A 26,871-nucleotide genomic window follows, 5' to 3' on the forward strand; every position below is an offset into this window, starting at 1 on the left:
ACCATCTCAACTACTTCACATTTGCTGGAAGCTATATAAAGGAGACAATTTTTTACTTCTACAACATCTCTAGAATTAAAATTTAAATCGGCTAACGCTATCCAGTTAATTGGAGGAAACTTCCATTGAAAATGGGTCTAAAATGTGTAACAGTCTACCATATTTCCCCAACTCTGGTGTACGTATATATGGGAGCTATATATAATCTGAATTTTGACTAAATGTGACATGTATAGTTAGAATAATAATTCTGCTATCTATGCGAAATTTCACGTAAATGGGAGTATAACTTTGGCCCCCCTGGTCATATGAGTGCAAATCGGACGGAAAATATATATGGGAGCCATATCTAAATCTGAACCGATTTTAACCAAATTTGACACAATACCAATACTACTAAACGTACTCCTTGTGCGAAATTTGAAGCAAATCACGGCAAAACCCTGGATTTTGAGGCCATATAAGTTCAAATCGGACGAAAGATATATAAGGAAGCCATATCTAAATCTGAATCGATTTTGACCATATTTAGCACATACAATGGTATCGTTAAAAGTACCGCTTGTGCAAAATTTGAAGTAAGTCAGGGCAAAACTCGGGCTTTTGAGACCATATAAGTCCAAATCGGGCGAAAGATATATATGTGAGATATATCTAAATCTGAACCGATTTTAACAAAATTTGACACATTTAACGATACTTTTAAAAGTACACCTTGTGCATAATTTGAAGCAAATCACGGCAAAAATTTTGGCTTTTGTGGCCATATAAGTTCAAATGGGACGAAAGATATATATGGGAGCTATATCTAAATTTGAACCGATTTCAATCAAATTTACCAAGCATTGGTAGAATGTCAATTCTACCCTCTGTGCAAAATTTCACGAAGATCGGTAGTAAACTTTGGCCTCTGTGGTCATATGAGTCTAAATCGGACGAAAGATATATATGAGAGCTATATCTAAATCTGAACCGATTTGGCTGATATTTTGCAAGATTTTCGAGACTCATAAAATATTTGGATGTACGGTATTTCAAGAAAATCGGTTGATAAACACGCTAACTATGACCAAATCGGGGATAAATCTGACCCGATTTTTTCCAAAACCAATAGCGATTGTCTCTGTCCCAAGAAACGGCCCTATGCCAAACTTGAGGACGATCGGACTTAAATTGCGAGCTGTACTTTGTGCACAAAATTACATATACAGACAGACGGACGGACAGACAGACAGACGGACATCGCTAAATCGACTCAGAATTTAATTCTAAGCCGATCGGTATACTAAAAGATGGGTCTATGACCAATATTTCTTGGCGTTACATACAAATGCACAAACTTATTATACCCTGTACCACAGTAGTGGTGAAGGGTATAAATAGGTGTGCCGAATGTGGTGTGTATGTGTCCATGTTTTGGTATAGTTCTCATATAGACTCTTGGGCTTCTAGAACCGTAATTTATATACGATTTTCCTGAATTTTGAAATAACATACATATAGACCGATATCCCGATTTCACTTCTTGAAGAGATAAAAGCGCACTGGTCATCCGAAACTAAAAATAAAATGTCCATATTTTTAATTCTCATACTCATTGGAATAATGTTGGTAAAAATTATTCTTATAAATCTAGAATGTTATGTTGTATCCATACACACAAACTTCAAATTTAACTTCGGGAAGCGTATCATTTGAAGCGATCATCTTGAGGTAGTGTGGTTTTCAAAAGTACTGAATATGTTCTTTTTGGATCCCGAAGTGGTGCAAAATTGGCGCAGCAGCGATGAATTTAACATGGGCTTGTCATAGGACAGATGTCCACAATTTCAACACCGTTGCACTGAATTTGCATCACTTCTTAAGGTGTGATGCAAATTCAGTGTTTTAGATGTGAATTAATACATTTTGTGATATTTTGACAAATAAATACTTTTTATTTTTTTATGATTTTTAATGCATTCTAACGCTTGTCTGAAACGATTGACATCAAATATTTTTTAAAAAATTCGCTATCTTTCTAAAATGGATTTAGCATTTTGACGGCAAAATTTAAATAATTTGTATCATATTTACTTTTTGCTAGTGTGTTTTTCAGTGCTGTATAAAAAGCAAACTATTCCAATTTACATAAAAACCATATTTGATATTCCTTTCGACACAATGCTATGGCCATTTAAATGTCACACTCAGGACACCTCGGTTTTTTTTGTCCCTGTGTGAACAGACAAGGAAGAATAGCAAATGTCAGCTTTGTTGAAATTCAGACAGAACGTCTGGTGGGATAGCTGATGATGGTAATACATGCAGTTACACTGTTAGAAAATACGTAATAAAATTAAAAGAAAATGATCGTTAAAATGTAGCCAATAAAACGATTTTATAAATCCAATGACATTTTTCCATACTACAATATTTAAAAATTAATCATTTCATGAATATTATGAACATTGTCTCATTTAAAAATGTCAATGAAAAATTGCTTCGTCTCTATTGCAAGGAAATTTTCTTTGTGTGTATAGCCCATATTTAGGAAGAAACCTGTAATAAGGAAAATTTCACAGTTTATAATAGAAAATTCATATTTAGCCATAACAGCAACAAAAAATAGAACAAATCATAGTAAACATTGTATAATATATGCTAAATGACACACAAATAGAGGGGCATATTACTCGTATGGCATGTAACCATAATCATGGGCAACAACATCTCGCCGTACCGGCTTACATGATAATACCGGCCCGCTTCGCTGTGCCTTCCTGATATTTGTATACCCTCCATCATAGGATGGAGGGTATACGAAATATTGGTTTAAGACCCCATAAAGTATATATATCCTGGGTCGTGGTGCAATTCTGAGTCGACCGTCTGTGGAAATCACGCTAACTTGAAACTTGACACAACTAGTTGTTATTGATGTAGGTCGGACGGTATTGCAAATGGGCCATATCGGCCCACTTTTACGTATAGCCGCCATATAAACCGATCCCCAGATTTTGCTTACGGATCCTCTTGGAGGAGCCAATTTCATCCGATCCGGTTGAAATTTGGTACATGGTGTTAGTATATAACCTTCAACACCCATCTTACGTTGTGTTAGTATATGGCCTCACAACCATGCCAATATTGACTCATATCGGCCCATAAGTATTTATAGCCCTCATATAAACCGATACTCAGATTTGACCTCCGAAGCCTGGTAGAGGAGTGAATTTCATCCGACTCAGTTGAAATTGTGTACGTTGTGTCAGTAAATGGTCTCTAACAACTATTCGAAAATTGGTTCATATCAGTCCATAATTATATATAACAGATAAGCAAATTTTATCTGATCCTGCTAATATTTAGTACTCGTCACGTAAAAATTGGTTCATATCGGTTCATACTTACATATATATCCCCCTTTAAAAACCGACCCTCATATTTCATTTCTGGCTATCTAATTACCGCGCAAAAATTGGTTCATATCGGTTCAACATTGTTCTTCACTTTGACTTCACTTTATAAGCCGGTCAAGAATGTATTAAAATAATCCTTCAGAAAAGAATTTCAAAGAATTTGAATTCATTTTTGAAATTCACTGAATACGGGTTTCAATTTATTGGTGGAATTGATCACGTGGTTTCTTGAATGCAAAAATAAACCGGAATACTCTTTTAAAAAGTAGGGCCTGACCCATTCTGGAAAATGAAGTAGCCTCTATGTTGTTTGTCAATAAATGTAAATTTTAGTATTTTACTTACAAAAGTCTGACTAGAAGGAGCATCCCCTCCTAAGCAATTTTCAAAATATTAAGTACTTAGTTCCCATAAAGGGACTACTCTCTACCTTCGCTGTACATTTCGAGAAAATCAGAAAACTTTCAATGTTCACAAAAAATCGGTCAAAAAGGAGATACCCCTCTTTATCGTTCCCAGTAAATTTCAAGTAAAATAAAAGTTTAAAGAAAATCTGAAAACGTTAAATTTTCAAAAAAAATCTGACAAGAAAAAGGTGTAACTCGTCGACCAAATATCGAAAAATCACGTACGCTTTATTAATTAATTTTCGTTCTGCCACGATCCCTGTATATTTCAAGTTTATATTTTGCTCTATAAAAGAAAAACAAAAAGTGTCATCCCCTTTCCCCGTTATATATCAAAAATTACACTACGGATTTTTTGTTCAGCGACAACCCTAAACTTCCCTGAAATTTCAAGAAAATCGATGAACATTTCGTCAAGTTTCACAACGTGTGGGAAAGGGATATCCCCTGCCCGACCAAATATAGAAAAATGACGTACCGAGACTTTGTCTTTCTTTGAATCTTTGAATCTTCTTTGAATTTGCCATCTTAACCTTCTCTGAAAATGTCGGGCAAATCGGAGAACTTTGGTACAATTTTCAAAACGTCGGATAAGAAGGAGGTATACTCCCCGCCAAATATTGAAAAATCGGATACCCCACCACGTCCTCCTTAAATTTCAAATAAATCGGAGAAGTTTTTCACTGCACTTAAAAAAAGTCGATCATAGGAAAGTCCCCTCCACGACCAAATATCGAAATATAGAGTAGCGGATCTTTATCTAGAAGTCACCTTCAACTTTCCCGGAAATTTTCAAGCAAATTGAAGATTTTGGTCCAATGTTCAAAAAGGTGGGCAAAGGACAGGTCCTCTGCCCCTCAATTAAATCGGAAAGGTTTAATTTATTCGCTACTCTCAACTAAAATCTGACAAAGGGGGGCCCCCCTTCCCGTCCAAATATCAAAAAATAATGTAGCGGGTCTCTGTCGGAAATCAAATCTAGGACTCGGTTTGTATGCCGGCTTTATAGTTACACACCAAAAATGTTCTGATTCAATCATGAAATTAATTGATCCAATTAATTTTTTAATTGAAATGCCTTCAATCACAAAAATGATAGTATCAATCCCAGTTTTAATTGGACATAGAAAAATACTTGGTTAAAAATTAATTGATTTCATAAGCAAATTTCAATTAATTTCTTAATTGTTTCAATTAAAAATCTAATTGATGTTGTAGTCAACAACTTAAAAACCACTTAATCAATTTTTTAATTAAAAATGTAACTACTTTCAATTACTTTCTTAGTTGACTTTTTTTAGTTTGATTAAAATATTGATTGTTTGATATAAATTCTTAATTAAAAAGTACACAAAATTTCCATCACTTTTTTAACTGATTTACTCTTCCGAGTTTGATTAAAAATTATAACAATTAACTTTTTAATTAAAAATTCTGAAAATTGATTAAAAAATTATTTGTATCAATTATTTTATTAATTGAAAATTTTTTCAACTTCAAATAACTTTTTAGTTGGAAATATTTTGGTCATGTTTTTTTCTGTGTATGCACCGAATTGAACCAATTTTACAGTTTTTAGAAAGCTTATATTGACATTACGTACCAAATTTGCCTCCAGTCATGAAGTCTTATCTGGGGATCGGTTTATATGGAGGGTATGTATAATTTTGAACCGATATGGGTATACTTCTCATTCCGAATCATTATCAAAGTGGGATAAATATAAAGTCTCGCCATAACCGTGCACTTTCTGATAATATCCTTATCGGCAATAGTGTTGCACGTTATAAACACCACTCACTAATCTGATGCCCTTGGGTGCATAGAAAGCATATGAATGTGGCAAATGAATCTCAAGGTTTCGGCAATGACCCACTAAGTGAAGAGTTTATTAAATTTATTCCTAATTCAATTGCGGTTACCTCCACACTTGATTAAAGACGATAGTCTACTTTACCTGAAACTAATTAGTGACTTTGTGCAAACGTCAGCCGGAATGGCAATGGAAATAATCACTTTTTTCATATGCGATAAACCTTCAACTAAAATCGAAATAAATTCGAGAAATTTTTTGGACTTCGTTGAAGGATATTCAACAAAAATATTTTAATTACATGCATGTATTTATTGTCTTGTGTGTCATAATAGCACGAAAGGAAACAAAACTCAATAAAATGTTCAATGGCAACCAACTGTCTGCAATCTAGTAAGGTCCAATAACATTGGATGGATGTTAAATTGGACATGAAAATTCATAGTGTACCGTCGTAGTACACTGTGGCGAAAATGTATTGCAAAGAAACTTCAGGTTGCTATCATTTCTAAACCGAAAAGTGAAGGTCAGATTTGATCAAAATCCAAATTACAGTGGTAGAAAACTTGCATGTAAGTTGAACACGTCGTGAGAACAGATGCAACACATATTAAAAATTGAGCTTGAACTAAAGTCATTGCAGATCCAAGACGTGCAGGAGCACATTGCTCATTACAATGATGTTGATAGAGTGGCATCGCGTCCAAAAAGTGAACGAAACGGTAACAACACAGACAATTTTCGCTATAGCCCTCAACGCACAACCAACCCATAAAATAAAGCAATTATATTTTGTAGAGCACACTTTTGGGCGCCCACAAGTCAAAGTAAAGGAGCTTTTTTTTTTAAGAAACACACCCTTTAGAAATAGTGTAATTTTACACATATTCCAAGTTTTCAAATGTTCAGCATTACATACCACCATATCAAATGCTTACTACGAAACGCATAAATGTGCCTTCTTTAATACATAAAGGCAAAAAAGGACAGTGCGTGACATAAACGAAATGGATAATTATTTTGAAATAAAAATTATTCTTTTTATTGGATAAATAAAAATTTGGTAACAAACAACTTTTTCAAAGGATCCAAAAGAACTGCGAGAAAAGAACAACATTTGCGATACCCGCTTTTGTGGCCATAATTTGTGCCACAGGAAGCTAATTCAAACAAATCTAAACCGATTTTAAAAATTCCGACATTTTTGCATGAACACAATCTCAACGATGATGTCTCCATATTTCAGTAATATCCTCCACACAAAATTTAACCGAGTTCTGTTAAAAATATGTCATATATTTTTAACAGAATTCGTTTAAATTTTGGATAATGCTCCGATTTGTGTAAACAATCGTCCAATTTGGCCAAATATGTTACCAAAACCCCTATACATATTTCAACCATATATGCTCTTATTTGATTTTCTCTACGCGTATGTGCCAAATTTTTTCCAAGTTAATATTTTGAAAATTTATGTTTCAGACATATTAAGGTCTTCAGATGATACCGAAAATGTTGGTCTACAAAGTGGAACAGAGTACAATATAGTCGGCGCCACCCGACTTTAGACCTACCTTACTTGTTCGAACATAAATTATCTTGCAAATCTCGCAAATAAGACTAATCCGTACGAATTCTAATCGTTTCCTCGATATGTGAAACCAAGAAAAGGTTGAGTTGTATTTTAGCTAAAGACGCAATATAAACCTTAATTACCCACTGTACATTTATAAATACTTTTTCATTTACACACACACATATACTGCTATCATATAAATTGATTGACACACAAACATTCGCATTATGAAACGTCCTCTCGAACATGTTGTCATTGAGTCTATTTTGTCTGTAGTAAATATCCGCTCATGGCATAGTGTATCTAAAGAGAGATGGGTTTGAGTATCAGTGTGTGTGTGTGTGTGTGAGAAAAGTGCTGTGTTTTTATACAGCATGGGCGCCTATTGTGAAGTTAAAGGACACACATCATATAAGTGACTACGTACGTTTGTGAGTGAGTGCCTTATGATGTCAAGTATCTTTTGGCGGTCATTATGGCCAACAGCACCAGCAAATGACAATGATAACAGTACTAGAGTTAGGGATTTCGCATAGAGAATTTGAAGATATCGTAATACTACATCCACATTATATCCAATATCTTCTCAAGGTAGATTTCGCCTGGATTTCGAAATCCCCTGTACTACTTCCACATAAATTTTTTTCGTATTCAATTCCCGGTTGCCGCAGTTGGTAGAATTCTACCAAAAATAGTAAATATTTTACTGTTTGGTAGATTGGTAGAATTCTCAAAATATTTCTCTCCAACTAAGAGCTAATTCAACATTTTCAGTAGAAATAAAATTTTGACAAAATTTTCTATAAAAATAACATTTTGACAAAATTTTCTATAGAAATAAAATTTTGACAAAATTTTCTATAGAAATAAAATTTTGACAACATTTTCTATAGAAATAAAATTTTGACAAAATTTTCCATAGAAATAAAATTTTGACAAAATTTTCTACAGAAATAAAATTTTGACAAAATTTTCTATAGAAATAAAATATTGACAAAATTTTCTATAGAAATAAAATTTTGACAAAATTTTCTATAGAAATAAAATTTTGACAAAATTTTCTACAGAAATAAAATTTAGACATAATTTTCCATAGAAATAAAATTTTGACAAAATTTTCTATAGAAATAAAATTTTGACAAAATTTTCTATAGAAATAAAATTTTGACACAATTTTCTATAGAAATAAAATTTTTACAAAATGTTCTATAGAAATATAATTTTGACAAAATTTTCTATAGAAATAAAATGTTGACAAAATTTTCTCTAGAAATAAAATTTTGACAAAATTTTCTATAGAACTAAAATTTTGACAAAATTTTCTATAGAAATAATATTTTGACAAAATTGAAAATGTTGACAACATTTTCTATAGAAATAAAATTTTGACAAAATTTTCCATAGAAATAAAATTTTCACAAAATCTTCTATAGAATTCAATTTTTACAAAATTTTCTATAGAAATAAAATTTTGACATTTTCCATAGAAATAAAATTTTGACAAAATTTTCTATAGAAATAAAATCTTAACAAAATTTTCTATAGAAATAAAATTTTAACAAAATTTTCTATAGATATAAAATTTTCACAAAATTTTCTATAGAAATACAATTTTCTATAGAAATACAATTTTGACAACATTTTCTATTGAAATAAAATTTTGAAAAAATTTTCCATAGAAATAAAATTTTCACAAAATTTTCTGTAGTATTCAATTTTTACCAACTTTTCTATAGAAATAAAATTTTGACAAAATTTTCTATAGAAATAAAATTTTGACAAAATTTTCTATAGAAATAAAATCTTAACAAAATTTTCTATAGAAATAAAATTTTAACAAAATTTTCTATAGAAATAAAATTTTGACAAAATTTTCTATAGAAATAAAATTTTAACAAAATTTTCTATAGAAATAAAATTTTCACAAAATTTTCTATAGAAATACAATTTTCTATAGAAATACAATTTTGACAACATTTTCTATTGAAATAAAATTTTGAAAAAATTTTCCATAGAAATAAAATTTTCACAAAATTTTCTGTAGTATTCAATTTTTACAAACTTTTCTATAGAAATAAAATTTTGACAAAATTTTCTATAGAAATAAAATGTTGACAAAATTTTCTATAGAAATAAAATTTTTACAACATTTTTTTCACAAAATTTTCTATAGAAATAAAATTTTGACAAAATTTTCTATAGAAATAAAATTTTGACAAAATTTTCTATAGAAATTAAATTTTTGACAAAAGTTTGATGAAAAACTTCAAAATATATATTTTTTTAATTTGAGAGATTTTTGGTAAAATTTTCTTCAAATTATGATAAGATTATTTTTGACACGAGTGGCAACCGTGATTCAATTACGTTAGCTAATTCGAATTTCCTTTAGAGTTATGTGACATATCCTGTAAATTTTTGATTGTGTCTGCAATCCCTAAACTTAGCAACATTTCCGTAGTTAGAGGCAAAAACATATGTTTAAACCTTGTGATGTCTATATGGTCCGTATTATGGCTATTTGCCATTCTCCGTTTTATGTTTTTATTTTTCCATGTGAACGAAAACAATATCAAGAAGTCAACTGAAAATGTAAATAAATTGGAACGTGATGAAAGTCTAATGAGTTTAATAATTTTCAATGTAAAACTATCGCTTCAAGCACAATATCTAGAAAAGCCAAGGAAAAAGACACGGCTTAATAATCATAAACTTTCCAGTAAAAAAAGCGTCGCCAAAAAAGTAGTGAAAGTGTTTTTTTTTTTTTGGAAGTAGTGCCAAATTGGCGCAGAAGCGATGAATTTAACATGGGCTTGTCGTAGGACGGATGTCCACCTTTTCAACAGCCGTTGCACTGAATTTGCATCACTTCTTACTCTATGATTCAAATTCAGTGTTTTGGATGTGAATTAAAAAATGTTGTCATATTTTGACAAACAAATTATTAAATTTTTTTTAAGTTTTTAATGCCTTCTAACGCTTGTCGGAAACGTTTGAGTTAAAATATTTTGAAAAATTCGCAATATTTCTTGAATGGATTTTGAATTTTTTTCGACAAAATTTCAATAATTTGTACCAATTTATTAAAGCTTACTCTGTTTTTAACCTTTTTGAAACAAAAAATTAAATTTACTTATTAAAAATAAGAAAAATATCGAGTTATAAATAATTGAATTAAACGAACTTCCTGAAATAAAGAACATCTTTGGGAGTATATCTTTTGAAAGTGCTTTTAAAGTTGTGCCTCTGGAAGAACTTCCAATTTTTTTTGGTGGGTTATGTATACATTCAGTACGATAATAAAACAAGTGAGTAAAGTAGAAAGTCGGGCGGGGCCGACTATATCATACCCTAAACCACCCCTACTGAATTAGTAAACATAAGCTTTTGTGGGGTAACATTGATATAGGTTTGGGAGATAAACCGCAGTTCCATATTTAAGATTTAATTAAGGGTGTTTTGTCTCAATCTGAACAAAAATATTTGATATTAGGAGCTATAGTCATTGTTGCCAGGGAAAATTTTCAGTTTACCCAACAAGGAAAAAAGTTCCCTACTTTCCCTAAATTCAAAAAAAAAAAATCCCCTACAATATTATTCGTTCAATTTAAACAAACTTTACAAAACAACAATGGTTATATAAGCTTTTTTCTGTTTGGTAGATTAGTAGAATACTTAATGTTTTGGTAGATTAAATCTCTATAGAAATAAAATTTTGGAAAAAAGTTTCTATAAATAAGATGCTATATAAAATAGAAATAAAAGTTTTCAGAAAAAAAATCTATAGAAATACAATTTTGACGAAATTTACTATAGACATAACATTTTGACAAAATTTTCTATAGCAATAAAATTTTGACAACATTTTCTAAAGAAATAACATTTTGAAAAATTTTCTGCAGGAATACAATTTTGGCAAAATGTTCTATAGAAGTATTTGCTTGGTAAATTTGTGGTAAGATTTTCTTCAAATTTTGGTAGATTTTTTGTGGCACGAGTGGTAACCGTGGTTACCACGCATTGTTAAAGATCATTCTAATTTCCTCCTCCAGAGCCACCAAAATGTAAAAATTAGTAATAATTGTGTTGAGTGAAAAATACCCTACATTGTGCTCCTGCGTTCTTACAAGACGCTAAATATTAGAAAAAACCTAACTGTAAGGAATTTCCCCTAATTCTGGCAACACTGGTTATAGTTGATTTTGCGCCACTAATATTGAGCCCATTATTAAAACAAGTATATACGGCCGTAAGTTCGGCCAAGTCGAAGCTTATGTACCCTACACCATGGATTGTGTAGAAACTTCTTCTAAACACTGCCATCCACAATCGAATTACTTGGGTTGCGGTAACGCTTGCCGATGGCATGGTATATTAAGACTTCCTAACACCGTCTTCTAAATTGTAAGTAAGTCCATACGTGGTATATATTAAATTAACAAAATTTTTAGAAATAAAATTTTAACAAAATTTTCCATAAAAATAAAATTTTGACAAAATTTTCTATAGAAATAAAATTTTGACAAAATTTTCTATAGAAATAAAGTTTTGACAAAATTTCCAATAGAAATGAAATTTTAACACAATTTTCTATAGAAATAAAATTTTAACAAAATTTTCTATAGAAATAAAATTTTAACAAAATTTTCTGTAGAAATATAATTTTGGTAGATTATTTTTGACTCGAGTGGCAACCATGATTATGAACCGATATGGACCAATTTTTGTGTGATTGGGGATTGGCTATATATAACTATAGGCCGATATGCACCAATTTTGGTATGGCGGTTAGCGGCCATATACTAACATCACGTTCCACATTTGAACCGGATCGGATGAATTTTGCTTCTCTAAGAGGCTCCGGAGGTCGAATCTGGAGAACGGTTTATATGGGGGTTATATATATTTATGGACTAATTATGGCACGGTTGGTAGAGGCCATATACCAACATCATGTACCAAATTTCAGCCGGATCGGATGAAATTTGCTTCTCTTTGAGGCTCCGCAAGCCAAATCTGAGGATCGGTTTGTATGGGGGCTATATATAATTATGGACCGATGTGGACCAACTTTTTCATGATTGTTAGAGACCATATACCAACACCATGTACCAAATTTCAGCCGGAGCGGATGAAATATGCTTCTCTTAGAGGCTCCACAAGCCAAATCTGGGGATCGGTTTATATGGGGGCTATATATAATTATGAACCGATATGAACCAATTTTTGCACGGTTGTTAGAGACCATATACCAACACCATGTACCAAATTTCAGCCGGATCGGATGAAATTTGCTTCTCTTTTAGGCTCCACAAGCTAAATCTGGGGATCGGTTTATATGGGGGCTATATATAATTATACACCGATGTGGACCAATTTTTGCATGGTGGTTAGAGACCATATACCAACACCACATACCAAATTTCAGCCGGATCGGATGAAATATGCTTCTGTTAGAGGCTCCACAAGCCAAATCTGAGGGTCCCTTTATATGGGGGCTATACGTAAAAGTGGACCGATATGGCCCATTTTCAATACCATCCGACCTACATCGATAACAACTACTTGTGCAAAGTTTAAAGTCGATAACTTGTTTCTTTCGGAAGTTAGCGTGATTTCAACAGACGGACGGACGGACGTACATGCTTAGATCGACTCAGAATTTCACCACGACCCAGAATATATATACTTTATGGGGTCTTAGAGCAATATTTCGATGTGTTACAAACGGAATGACAAAGTTAATATACCCCCATCCTATGATGGAGGGTATAACAAGTATATACAGCAGTAAGTTCGGCCGGGCCGAATCTTAAATACCCACCACCATGAACCAAATATTAGGGTTTCCTTTGAAATTTCAGGAGGGCTTGAGGACTTGAGGACACTTCCCGAAGATAAATTTAAAGATTTCACCTATGAGGACTATATCAGATTCTGGATTTATAAGAACCATTTTTGTTTGAGTTTTAGAGGAATCATTAACATCTCTTGTAAGTGTGCAAGAAAATTATAAAATAATGTCTTGATTTGAAATCTTAAATCTGTAGAAGTAAAATCTGGAAATTTTACATTGAGTTTCAAGCAATTTTCATGATCAGTATTTGCAATTTCAGGCAAATCAGATAAAAACTACGGTTTCTAGAAACCCAAGGAGTTAAATCGGGAGATCGTTCTGATGGGAGCTATACTAAAATATGGACCGATACTCACCGCTTTCGGCACACCTCTTTATGACCCGAAAATACCTCTAGATTTCCAATTTCAGGCAAATAGGGTAAAAACTTCGGATTCTAGAAGCCCAAGAAGTAAAATCGTGAAATCGGTCTATATGGGGGCTATACCAAAATATGGACCGATACTCACCATTTTCGGCACACCTCTTTATGGTCCCAAAATACCTCTAGATTTACAATTTCAGACAAATTGGATAAAAACTACGGTTTCTATAAACCCAAGACCCCAAATCGGGAGGTCGTTTTATATGGGGACCATACCAAAATATGGACCGATACTCACAATTTTTGGTACACGTATTTGTGGTCCTACAATACCTCTAGATTTCCAATTTCAGGTAAATTGAATAAAAACTGCGGTTTCTATAAGCCCAAGAAATAAAATCGGGAGATCGGTCTATATGGAGGCTATACCAAAACATGGACCGATACTCACCATGTTTGGCACACGTATTTGTGGTCCTACAATACCTCTAGATTTCCAATTTCAGGTAAATTGAATAAAAACTGCGGTTTCAATAAGCTCAAGAAATAAAATCGGGAGATCGGTCTATATGGGGGCTATACCAAAATATGGACCGATACTCACAATTTTTGGCACACGTATTTGTGGTCCTACAATACCTCTAGATTTCCAATTTCAGGTAAATTAATTAAAAACTGCGGTTTCTATAAGCCCAAGAAGTAAAATCGGGAGATCGGTCTATATGGGTCTATACTAAAACATGGACCGATACTCACCATTTTTCGCACACCTCTTTATGGTCATAAAATACTTCTAGATTTCAAATTTCAGGCAAATTGGATAAAAACTACGATTTCTATAAGCCCAAGACCCCAAATCGGGAGGTCGGTTTATATGGGGACTATATCAAAACCTGGACCGATATAGCCCATCTTCGAACTTAACCTGCCTGCAGACAAAAGACGAGTTTGTGCAAAATTTCAGCACGATTGCTTCATTATTGAAGACTGTAGCGTGATTACAACAGACAGACAGACGGACAGACGGACATCGTTATATCGTCTTAGAATTTCTCCCTGATCAAGAATATATATACTTTATATAGTCGGAAATCGATATTTCGATGTGTTACAAACGGAATGACAAACTTATTATACCCCCGTCACCATTCTATGGTGGTGGGTATAAAAAATATGGGAAATATGAAGCGAGAGAATTTTTGAGGCAATTGTACAAAAAAGCATTTGCGATTTATCAGGCGATACTTATGTATTCGAGACATAGGACAATTTGAGTAACATTTACAATTTTTGCTACTCAGCAGTGACGAGTTTACAAGGATATTGGCTAGATCTTGCCAAGATATGTGGTCAAGTGTGGGTTGTGATATATTATTTGGTCAAGTCGGGCGACTTGGAGCCTTATTTAAAACTCAACCGTTCTGTGGAAAGTCTGGCATTACAGTGTGTAGGATATGACTATGTAAAGTGTGCGAATTTTGGCCATATTTGTATAAACCGGAAAAACGAATATATGGATGCTTTATCTAATTCTGAACCAAATTAGATCAAACTTGACACACTTAAATATCATATTAAATATATTCTCCGTGGAAACTATGCAGTCAATTGGAGGACCAAAATGGGTCTAAAATATGCAATAGTTTACCATATTTTCCCAACTCTGGTGTACATATAACGGGAGCTATATATAATCTGAACCGATTTCGACTAAATTTGACATGTATAGTTAGAATAATAATTCTGTTATCTCTGCAAAATTTCACGTTCATGGGAGTTTAACTTTGGCCCCCGTGGTAATTTGAGACTAAATCGAGCGAAAGATATATATGGTAGCTATATCTAAATCTGAACCGATTTCAACCAAATTTGGCACACTTACCGATACTGTTAAACGTGCTCCTTGTGCAAAATTTGAACCAATTCACGACAAAACTCTGGCTTTTGAGACCATATAAGTTCAAATCGGACGAAAGATATATATGGGAGCTATATCTAAATTTGAACCGATTTCAACCAAATTTGGTACACTTATCGATACTATTAAACGTACTCCTTGTGCAAAATTTGAACTATATCACGGCAAAACTCTGGCTTTTGAGGCCATATAATCGGACGAAAGATATATATGGGAGCTATATCTAAATCTGAACCGATTTCAATCAAATTTACCAAGCATTGGTAGAATGTCAATTCTACTCTTTATGCAAAATTTCACGTAAATCGGTAGTAAACTTTGGCCTCTGTGGTCATATGAATCTAAATCGGACGAAAGATATATATGGGAGCTATATCTAAATCTGAACCGATTTCAATTAAATTTACCAAGCATTGGTAGAATGTCAATTCTACTCTTTATGCAAAATTTCGCGAAAATCGGTAGTAACCTTAGGCCTCTGTGGTCATATGAGTCTAAATCGGACGAAAGATATATATGGGAGCTATATCTAAATCTGAACCGATTTAGCTGATATTTTGCAAGTTTTTCGAGACTCATAAAATATTCGGATGTACTGAATTTGAAGAACATCGGTTGATAAACACGACAATTATGACCAGATCTGGGATAAATATATATGACAGCTATATCTAAATCTGAACCGATTTTTTCTAAAATCAATAGCGATTGTCTTTGTCCCAAAAGACGACCCTATGCCAAATTTGAGGACGATCGGACTTAAACTGCGACCTGTACTTTGCGCACAAAAATACATGAACAGACAGACAGACAGACAGACAGACGGACAGACAGACAGCCAGACAGACAGACGGACATCGCTAAATCGACTCAGAATTTTATTCTAAGACGATCGGTATGCTAAACGATGGGTCTCAGACTTTTCCTTCTTGGCGTTACATACAAATGCACAAACTTATTATACCCTGTACCACAGTAGTGATGAAGGGTATAAAAAGCAGATAATAGCAAATTTCTCAAAAGTATTCGAACAAAGGTCACACAAAAAGCACATTACTCCGGAGGTAAAAATAAGTTCGATTCTAAACTATCTTCCTGAAATCCGAATTAAAACAATGAAACGTGTCCGTTTTGTCAAGAGAATCATTTTATTTGGTATTTTCCGAAATTTATTGAAAACACTGCGCAACCATACAATATTAGATAAACGGAACGGAAACCCAACCTAGTAGTCCTGATTCAACCAGAAACTTAGTACAACTTAGTGTGGGTGAGAACAATATTATTTCAACTAATATTATGTCCGCTTTTGGGCACTCGTCTTACGTCGTTTGCTCTTGTGCATATAATATTGAACCGATCTTCATAAGGGACCTTGACTTATTTTTTTGCAAATTGGACTTAAGTTCTCCGATTTGCTTAAAATTTCATATAGACGATAACTAGATTTAACTCTCTGTGGAGGTCCGATTCGGTTGAACTTTGGTATTTGATATAAATATTCGCCCCGTAATATCCTTTCAAAAATTGGTCCTTACCGTTCCAAATTATTTGTAGCCCTCATATAAACCGATCACCGCAATTCACTTCCTCGATCCTCATGGAGGAACAAATTTCATACAAACCGCTTGAAATTTGGCGATCAAATTACCACGTGGAAATTGGTTCACATACACACAAAATTTTTTTTTCGGATTCAATCACGAAATTAATTGATCCAATTAATTTTTCAATTGAAATGTCTTCAATCACAGAAATGATAGTATCAATTAAAAAATTAATTGACAGTCAATTATAAAATTAATTGATCCAATTAAATATTTAATTGATACTATTAATTTGTGTGATTGATTTTTATTTCAATTAAACAATTTTTTTAATCAATTAAATTTTTAATTGAATATTTTTTAAAACTCAATTAAGATTTTAATTGGAAACATTTTCGTGAAATTTTTTTCTGTGTAGGTTCATAATCATTTATAAACTCCTCCATATAGGTAACTAATTTTTTAATTGAAATGTCTTCAATCACAGAAATGATAGTATCAATTAAAAAATTAATTGACAGTCAATTAAAAAATTAATTGGTTCAATTAAATATTTAATTGATACTATTAATTTGTGTGATTGATTTTTATTTCAATTAAAAAAATTTTTGAATCAATTAAATTTTTAATTGAATATTTTTTTAAAAGCCAATTACGATTTTAATTGGAAACATTTTCGTGAAATTTTTTCTGTGTAGGTTCATACTCATTTATAAACTCCTCCATATAGGTATTCATTGTGTTTTTATACCCTCCACCATAGGATGGGGGTATATTAACTTTGTCATTCCGTTTGTAACACATCGAAATATTGCTCTAAGACCCCATAAAGTATATATATTCTGGGTCGTGGTGAAATTCTGAGTCGATCTGAGCATGTCCGTCCGTCCGTCTGTTGAAATCACGCTAACTTCCGAACGAAACAAGCTATCGACTTGAAACTGGGCACAAGTAGTTGTTATTGATGTAGGTCGGATGGTATTGCAAATGGGCCATATCGGTCCACTTTTACGTATAGCCCCCATATAAACGGACCCCCAAATTTGGCTTGCAGAGAAGCAAATTTCATCCGATCCGGCTGAAATTTGGTACATGCTGTTGGTATATGGTCCTAACAACCATGCAAAAATTGGTCCACATCGGTCCATAATTATATATAGCCGCCATATAAACCGATCCCCCGATTTGGCTTTCGGAGCCTCTAAGAGATGCAAATTTCATCCGATCCGGCTGAAATTTGGTACATGGTGTTAGTATATGGTCTCTAACAACCATGCAAAAATTGGTCCACATCGGTCCATAATTATATATAGCCACTATACAAACCGATCACCAGATTTCACCTCCGGAGCCTCTTGGAAGACCAAAATTCATCTGATTCGGTTGAAAATTGTTACGTTGTGTTAATATATGGCCTCAAACACCCATGCACAAATAGGTCGAAATCGGTCCATAATTATATATAGCCCATATAAACCGATCCCCAGATTTGTCCTCCGGAGCCCTTTGGAAGATCAAAATTCATCCGATTCGGTTGAAATTTGGTACGTGATGTTAGTATATGGTATCCAACAACCATGCAGGAATTGGTTCATATCAGTCCATAATTATATATAGCCCCCATATAAACCGATCTCCAGATTTGACCTCCGGTGCCTTTTGGAGAAGCAAAATTCGTCCGATCTGGTTGAAATTTGGTACGTGGTGGTAGTATATGATATTTAACAACCATGCCAAAAGTGGTCGATATCAGTCCATAATCATATATAGGCCCCATATAAACCGATCCCGATATTTGGTTTTGGAGCCACTCCGAGTCAGTTGAAATTTTGTACATTGTGCTAGTATATGGCCGTTAACAACCATGCCTAACTAAGTCCATAACGGTCTATAGTTATATATAGCCCTCAGATAAATCGATACCCAATCACAAAAAATTGGTCCATATCAAGTTCATAAGTGTATATAGCACCCATATAATCGACCCCCATATTTCAATTCTGGCTCTCTACGTACCGTGCAAAAGTCCATATCGATTCGTAATTATTTGTAGACTTACCTATACATACCTTTTTTTTCTAATATATACCACGTATGGACTAAATCACAATTTAGAAAACGATGTTAAGAAGTTTTAAGATACCACAACCCAAGTAATTCGATTGTGGATGACAGTCTTTCGTAGAAGTTTCTACGCAATCCATGGTGGAGGGTACATAAGATTCGGCCTGGCTGAACTTACGGCCGTATATACTTGTTTGTTACTCATCACGTCTACGATGCCACAGGGTTTGTGCATATGTATGTAACGCCAAGAAGACCCGTGTGAGACCCATCGTCTAGTATACCGATCACCAGAGTTTCAGATTGATTTGCCCAGATATGGATTTAACATAATAGACCTCAGAGGACAGAGTTTCACATTGATTTGCTTCATATTTTGCATAAAGAAGAAAATTGGTAGTATCGTGGAGTGTCCAAAATTTGGTTGAAATCGGTTCAGAATTAGATGTAGTTAACATATATCATATATTTAAAGCAATGTATTTCAATTAACCCTCTAATGCCCAATCCCGCATTTAGGCATTTAAGACAACAAAAATGAATAAAATAAAAAGAAAAGTTAGTTGAACCTGTTCAAAAGTCTTTGCAGCATATACTGAATTTTACCATATAATTTTTTCTTGATTAGTTTTCTTGCTTTTGCGTCGTTAATATTGAATATTTAATCAGCTAACAAAAAAAATCGGGGCATTAGAGGGTTAATCCATGGTGATGGGTATTTAAGATTCGGTCTCGCCGATCTTCCGGCCATATATTGGAATATAGCTTAGATGCGCCAATCGTCAACCATATTGCCACAGATAGTAGTTGTGGTTGTGGGTACACTGAAAAAAAGCATGTCCGGTTCCAAAGATTTTGTCTTTAAATTTTTGAAGTAAGAATAAATTTAAGATACAATTTTCTTTTAAATATGAGTTTTGTGTTCTTGATTGTAGGAAACGAATTTTAATTTATTTGTTTTTTTCTCTGATTTTTTATACCCACCACCATTAGCGTAGCTAGACAATTTTCCTAGGGGGGGCTATAGCCCCTCTAGCTAAAAATTTATAGACTGAACTTATAGGTTCAATTATTGTTTTATATCATAAAAAAGAATACAAAAATAGACATCAAAATAATATATAATAAAGCAACTAGAAGTAGTTCCACACTTTTCCCAGCAAAAAAATTGGGATTTGTTTTAAAGGCACAACTTTAAAAGCACTTCCAAAAATGTCCTCACAAAGAAGTTAATTATATTAACTACACATGAAGTTTTTTACTTCAGTTTTTTCATATTTTAATGCGTAATTTTTCAAATAGTTAAAAAAAAGAGTAAGAATAAATAAGATGGTAAAAATTATTAAAATTTTGCCACAAAAATGCTAAATCCATTATAGAAAAATCAATAATTTTTGAAAATATTCAAACAAGCGTTAGAATGCATTAAAAATCATAAAAAAATATAAAAATTATTATAAATTAATGTTTCTTGAAGCTCGAGGTCTTTATAAATATTTATATAATTCTAACAAAAGGTCGACCAAAAATCAAATAAAAAACGAATAAATAAAAATTATTTATTTGGGAAAATATCACACAATTTTTTAATTCCCATTCAAAACTCGGAATTCGAATCACACCGTAAGAAGTGATGCAAATTTATTGCAACGGCTGTTGAAACGGTGGACATTCGTTCTATGACGAGTTCCTATTACATGCATCGCTTCTCCGCCCATTTTGCACCACTTCCGGACCTAAAAAGAACATTTTCACTTCTTTTTTGGCGACGCTTTTTTGCAGCATTATTAAGATATTAATTTATGGAAGAATAGTTTTAATACCAATTACTATTTTTTAATTAAGATGACTAAACCAGACTAAACAATATAATAAAGGAGCTTTACAACCTGTTTCTGTATGTCGCCTAAAATAGAAACAAACAGTAGAATTTATAACCAAAAACAGCTGTTTCTATGCATTTCAGTCGATCGATTGAACTCGTTCGACATGCAGAAACATGCTGTTAGTTAGTCAACCATAGACCAATTAAAATAGAGACATACCTTTATAATTCACCATGGTGTTGTTTATTTGCAGTGCGCAGTCATTCCACTCAATTGCGCAGTCAAGTGACTCAATTTCTTTTTGGAAAACGAGAATTACCGTACAAATCAGTCAATTTGCATTACAACAAAGATGTGAATGTATAGAGTTTTACATGTTTTTCCAATATTTGGTGTTTCATCAAAAGAACAAACGAAAGAAAACAAATTAAAGCCAAATTTAAAAATCACTCAATTGCAGACGAAAAAGAGCCATCTACGGTGTGCAGACAAACTACAGCCCTGTGAATTCACTTTCGTTGTCTATACCTTCCTTGGTCTATGAGTCAACTAAACCATAAGTTCAATCACAGCTCTATTTCATAAATATCAGACTTCAAACATTGCCATCGGCAACTGCTACCACAACCCAAGTAATTCGATTGTGCATGAAAGTCTTTAGCGGAACTTTGTGCGGTTGTATATACTTGTTTAATTTTTATAAAAATGTAAAATCGTAAATAGGTTTTCAAATTCTGGGGGGGGGCTAAATTTTTTCTGGGGGAGGTCTAAGCCCCCTCCCCAGAGGCCTTCCTACGCTTATGCCCACCACCATAGAATGGTGATGGGGGTATAATAAGTTTTTCATTCCGTGTGTAACACATCGAAATATCGATAACCGACTATATATAGTATATATATATTCTTGAACAATATATATATTCTTTAGAAATTCTAAGACGATATAAGCATGTCCGTCTGTCCGTCTGTCTGTTGTAATCACGCTACAGACTTTAATAATGGCCCAATCGTCCTGAAATTTGGCACAGATTCGTTTTTTTGTTTGCAGGCAGTCAAGTTTGAAGATGGGCTATATCGGTCCACGTTTTGATATAGTCCCCATATAAACCGACTTCCCGATTTAGGGTCTTGGGCTTATAAAAACCGTAGTTGTTATCCAATTTACCTGAAATTGAAAATCTAAAGGTACTTGAGGATCATAAAAAGGTGTGCCGAAAATGGTGCCCATCGGTCCATGTGTTGGTATAGCCCCCATATATACCGATCTTCCGAGTTTACTTCTTGGGCTTCTCGAAACTGTATTTACTATCCGATTTGCCTGAAATTGCAAATCTAGAAGTATTTTGGGACCGTAAAGCGGTGTGTAGAAAACGGTCCATATCGGTCCATGTTTTGGTATAGGCCCCATATAGACCGATCTCCCGATTTTGATTCTCGGGAGTCTAGAAACTGTATTTTCTATCCGATTTGCCTGAAATTGAAAATCTAGAGGTATTTTAGGACCGTTAAGTGGTGTGTCGAAAATGGTCCGTATCGGTCCATGGTTTGGTATAGCCGCCATATAGATCGATCTCCCGATTTTTATTCTTGGGCTTCTATAAACTGTATTTATTACCCGATTTGCTTGAAAGTGAATATCTAGAGATATTTTGGGACCACAAATAGGTGTGCCGAAATTGAGATGTATCGGTCCATTTTTTGGTATAACCCCCATATAGACCGATCTCCCGATTTTACTTCTAGAAACTCTATTTTCTAGCCAATTTGCTTGAAAGTGAAAATCTAGAGGTATTTTAAGATCAAAAATAGGTGTGCCAAAAATGGTGAGTATCGGACCATGTTTTGGTATAGCCCCCATATAGACCTATCTCCCGACCTTATTTCTGGGGCTTCTAGAATCCGTAGTTTTTATAAAATTTGCCGGAAATTAGAAATCTAGAGGTATTTTAGGACCATAAAGAGGTGTGTCGAAAATTGTCCATATCGTATTTCGTATTTTTGTTTAGAGCAAACTAATCCAAATTTTTGATGAGCGATTCAACGATTGTCTCTAAAATTTGTGTCAAAAGAAAACTTTGCTTGTCTAAAATTTCATTCCCCAGAAAAAAAAACATTTCCTTCAGGATATAACAGGCGCATTGATCATGAAAATTGCTTGAAACTGAAACTAAAATTTGTCATCAAACCCCCTAAAATTCTATATATTATCAAGAAACCCACTACGACGAAGAGTTTTCAAAGTAAACTAAAGGGTGATACGGTCAAAATTTGGTCAATATAAACTTGACGTATTTCTTTCAATCTTGCATTTAAAAAACCTGAACACCACTCATTTTGAAGGTGTGTGTGTGTGTCTATGTAGAATGTTGCTCCTGTTTTGATTTTGGAATTCACTCTTCAGTTGTCAAAATGCCGTCCAAGCAAGAAGAGCAGCGTATCAAAATTTTGCTCGCGCATCGCGAAAATCCGAGCTACTCGCACGCAAAGCTAGCAAAATCGCTAAAAGTTGCCAAATCAACCGTTACAAATGTAATTAAAGTGTTTGGGGAATGATTGTCGACAGCCAGGAAGTCTGGATCGGGGGGAAATCGAAAACCGGAAGCCGCTGAGACGACAAAGAGAGTTGCCGGTAGTTTCAAGCGAAACCCTAACCTCTCTCTCCGAGATGCCGCAAATAAGCTAGGTGTATCGTCTACAACCGTGCATCGAGCCAAAAAACGAGCCGGACTATCGACTTACAAGAAGGTAGTGACTCCAAATCGCGATGATAAACAAAATACGACGGCCAAAGCGCGATCCCGGAGGCTGTACACGACCATGCTGACGAAGTTTGACTGCGTGGTAATGGACGACGAAACCTACGTCAAAGCCGACTACAAGCAGCTTCCGGGACAGGAGTTTTATACGGCAAAAGGAAGGGGAAAGGTAGCAGATATTTTCAAGCACATAAAACTGTCAACGTTCGCAAAGAAATATCTGGTTTGGCAAGCCATCTGTACCTGTGGCTTGAAAAGCAGCATTTTCATAGCTTCCGGGACTGTCAACCAAGAAATTTACGTGAAAGAGTGTTTGAATAAACGTCTGCTGCCTTTCCTGAAGAAACACGGTTGTTCCGTACTGTTTTTGCCGGATTTGGCATATTGCCATTACGGTAAAAAGGCCATGGAGCGGTACGCCGCCAACAACGTGCAGGTGGTTCCCAAGGACAAGAACCCTCCCAACACGCCAGAGCTCCGCCCAATTGAGAAATACTGGGCAGCAGTCAAGCGGAACCTAAAGAAGACCAAAAAAAACTGCTAAAGACGAGCAGCAGTTCAAGACAAACTGGCTTTCTGCGGCGAAGAAGGTGGACAAGGTGGCTGTACAAAATCTGATGGCAGATGTCAAGCGTGAGGCCCGGCAATTCGGATTTGGAAAAGCGAAAGCCTAACTGAATATTTTTCCTGAATTTTATACTAATTGAACTTGAAAAAGAAATTTAATTTGATTTTTTAAATAAACGATTTCACCGATTTGCACGCGTTTTCCCTTGACCAAATTTTGACCGTATCACCCTTTATTATATTTGATTCATGGTGGTGGGTATTTAAGATTCGGCTCGGCCGAACTTACTGCTGTATATACTTGTTTCTTCATGAGCTATCATAGTCCTTTAAAGTTCTTTCAGTGTATGCAATAGTTCCCGTTCAACGTTTGACTTTACTTACTTGTTTTCATGAAAAGATAACACACACATTTTTTTGAAATTGTTTAAAAACATTTTATTTTCAAAATTAATCTTTTGTTTTGCGTTCTCTTTTTTTTTAGAAAAAAAAATATTTAAAAATTAAAAAAGTATTGAAATTACAACGCCGCTTATATTTATTTAAGATCTCTTTATGGATATATAGAATTAATCTATGGGTAATACAATCAGAAAGTGTTGGATATTTTCTGGCTAGCATTGCAATAAATGTGGGTTTTAATTTTTTGTTTGTTTTGTTTTTTGTCATCTAATAATAAGAATGATTAAATTGGTATCATTTGCTTTTATTTGATTAAAAGTGCCTGATTATTAAATATATTTATATGTATTTTATTATTTATATTACTCATTTCTATTTTTCTTTTTTATTTTAGACATTTGGTTGATTATAAGGTGAGAGTTAAATTCATAGAAATTATCCTACAATAATATATCGATGTGTTTTTGGTATGGATGCTGGTACACAGAAAAAATATCAAAAATAATTTTTGTAAGTAAAATCCTATTTAATTTTGAAAAAACAAACAAAACACAATTATAAAACTAATTAAAATCAATTACATATTTAATCTAACACAAAAACAATCACTTAAATTTATTAACATTTTCATTGCCATTTTCTTTATCGATTTAATTTTAGGTGGAAAAACTTTATTGTTAGTACCTTTCCCATTTAATATATTTACTTAATTTCAACTAAAAATTAATTGACCCTATAAATATAGGCACAATGTAAATGAGCCTCTAAATCTAAATGCGGTAGGACCCAAAAAAACAAAAACATTGAAAACAAACAACATGAAATGTTTATGCTTTTTGGGGTGTATCTTCATTATATATTTCGGGCCCGTTTGCATTATAATTATAAACTCCAATATTCCAAATGAAAATATCCGTTTTGGTATTGTCCTAATGGTTACCACAGTTGTTAGAATTCTACCAAGAATGGTAGATTTTTTACTGTTTGGTAGATTATAAATCCAATTTTGGCAACATTTTCTATAGAAATAAAATTTTGACAGCATTTTCCATAGAAATAAAATTTTGACAAAATTTTCTATAGAAATTAAATTTTGAAATAATTTTCTATAGAAATAAAATTTTGAAAAAATTTTCTATGAAAAAAAGTTTTGACAAAATTTTCTACAGAAATAAAATTTTGACACAATTTTCTATAGAAATAAAATTTTGACAAAATTTTCTATAGAAATAAAATTTTGACAAAATTTTCTATAGAAATAAAATTTTGACAAAATTTTCTATAGCAATAAAATTTTGACAGCATTTTCCATAGAAATAAAATTTTGACAAAATTTTCTATAGAAATTAAATTTTGACATAATTTTCTATAGAAATAAAATTTAAAAAAAAATTTCTATGGAAAAAAGTTTTGACAAAATTTTCTACAGAAATAAAATTTTGACACAATTTTCTATAGAAATAAAATGTTGACATAATTTTCTATAGAATTAAAATTTTCTATAGAAATAAAATTTTGGCAAAATTTTCTGAAGAAAAAAAGTTTTGACAAAATTTTCTATAGAAATAAAATTTTGACAAAATTTTCTATAGAAATAAAATTTTAACAAATTTTTCTATAGAAATAAAATTTTGACAAAATTTTCTATAGAAGTAAAATTTTAACAAAATTTTCTATAGAAATAAAGGTTTGACAGCATTTTCCAAAGAAATAAAATTTTGACAAAATTTTCTGAAGAAAAAAAGTTTTGACAAAATTTTTTATAGAAATAAAATTTTGACAAAATTTTCTATAGAAATAAAATTTTAACAAATTTTTCTATAGAAATAAAATTTTGGCAAAATTTTCTGAAGAAAAAAAGTTTTCAAAAAATTTTCTATATATATAACATTTTGACAAAATTTTTTATAGAAATAAAATTTTGACAAAATTTTCTATAGAAATAAAATTTTGACAAAATTTTCTATTGAAATAAAATTTTGACAAAATTTTCTATAGAAGTAAAATTTTAACAAAATTTTCTATAGAAATAAAATTTTGGCAACATTTTCTATAGCAATAAAATTTTGACAGCATTTTCCATAGAAATAAAATTTTGACAAAATTTTCTATAGAAATTAAATTTTGACATAATTTTCTATAGAAATAAAATTTAAAAAAAATTTTCTATGGAAAAAAGTTTTGACAAAATTTTCTACAGAAATAACATTTTGACACAATTTTCTATAGAAATAAAATGTTGACATAATTTTCTATAGAATTAAAATTTTCTATAGAAATAAAATGTTGATAAAATTTCTATAGAAATAAAATTTTGACAAAATTTTCTATAGAAATAAAATTTTGACAAAATTTTCTATAGAAATAAAGGTT

The 26,871-nt window shown here is 32.6% G+C and overlaps 1 protein-coding gene across 2 annotated transcripts in view; it reads left to right on the forward strand.

Annotated features, from left to right (window-relative positions):
• Snmp2 (Sensory neuron membrane protein 2) overlaps positions 1-26,871 on the forward strand; it is a 691,945-nt gene that overhangs the window by 374,456 nt on the left and 290,618 nt on the right. Inside the window, exon 4 of one of the 2 annotated variants that reach the window (XM_075305636.1) lies at positions 24,893-24,911. Coding sequence is in view for 1 of the 2 variants with exons in the window: in XM_075305634.1 (XP_075161749.1) it covers positions 24,955-25,008 (54 nt within the window). In the remaining variant the exon portion in view is untranslated. Of the gene's footprint in view, positions 1-24,892; positions 25,009-26,871 lie in introns of those variants that run through there. The other variant, XM_075305634.1, reaches the window with a different exon arrangement.

This window comes from Haematobia irritans, chromosome 4 (genome assembly GCF_050003625.1).
Source record: "Haematobia irritans isolate KBUSLIRL chromosome 4, ASM5000362v1, whole genome shotgun sequence".
Taxonomy (NCBI): domain Eukaryota; kingdom Metazoa; phylum Arthropoda; class Insecta; order Diptera; family Muscidae; genus Haematobia; species Haematobia irritans.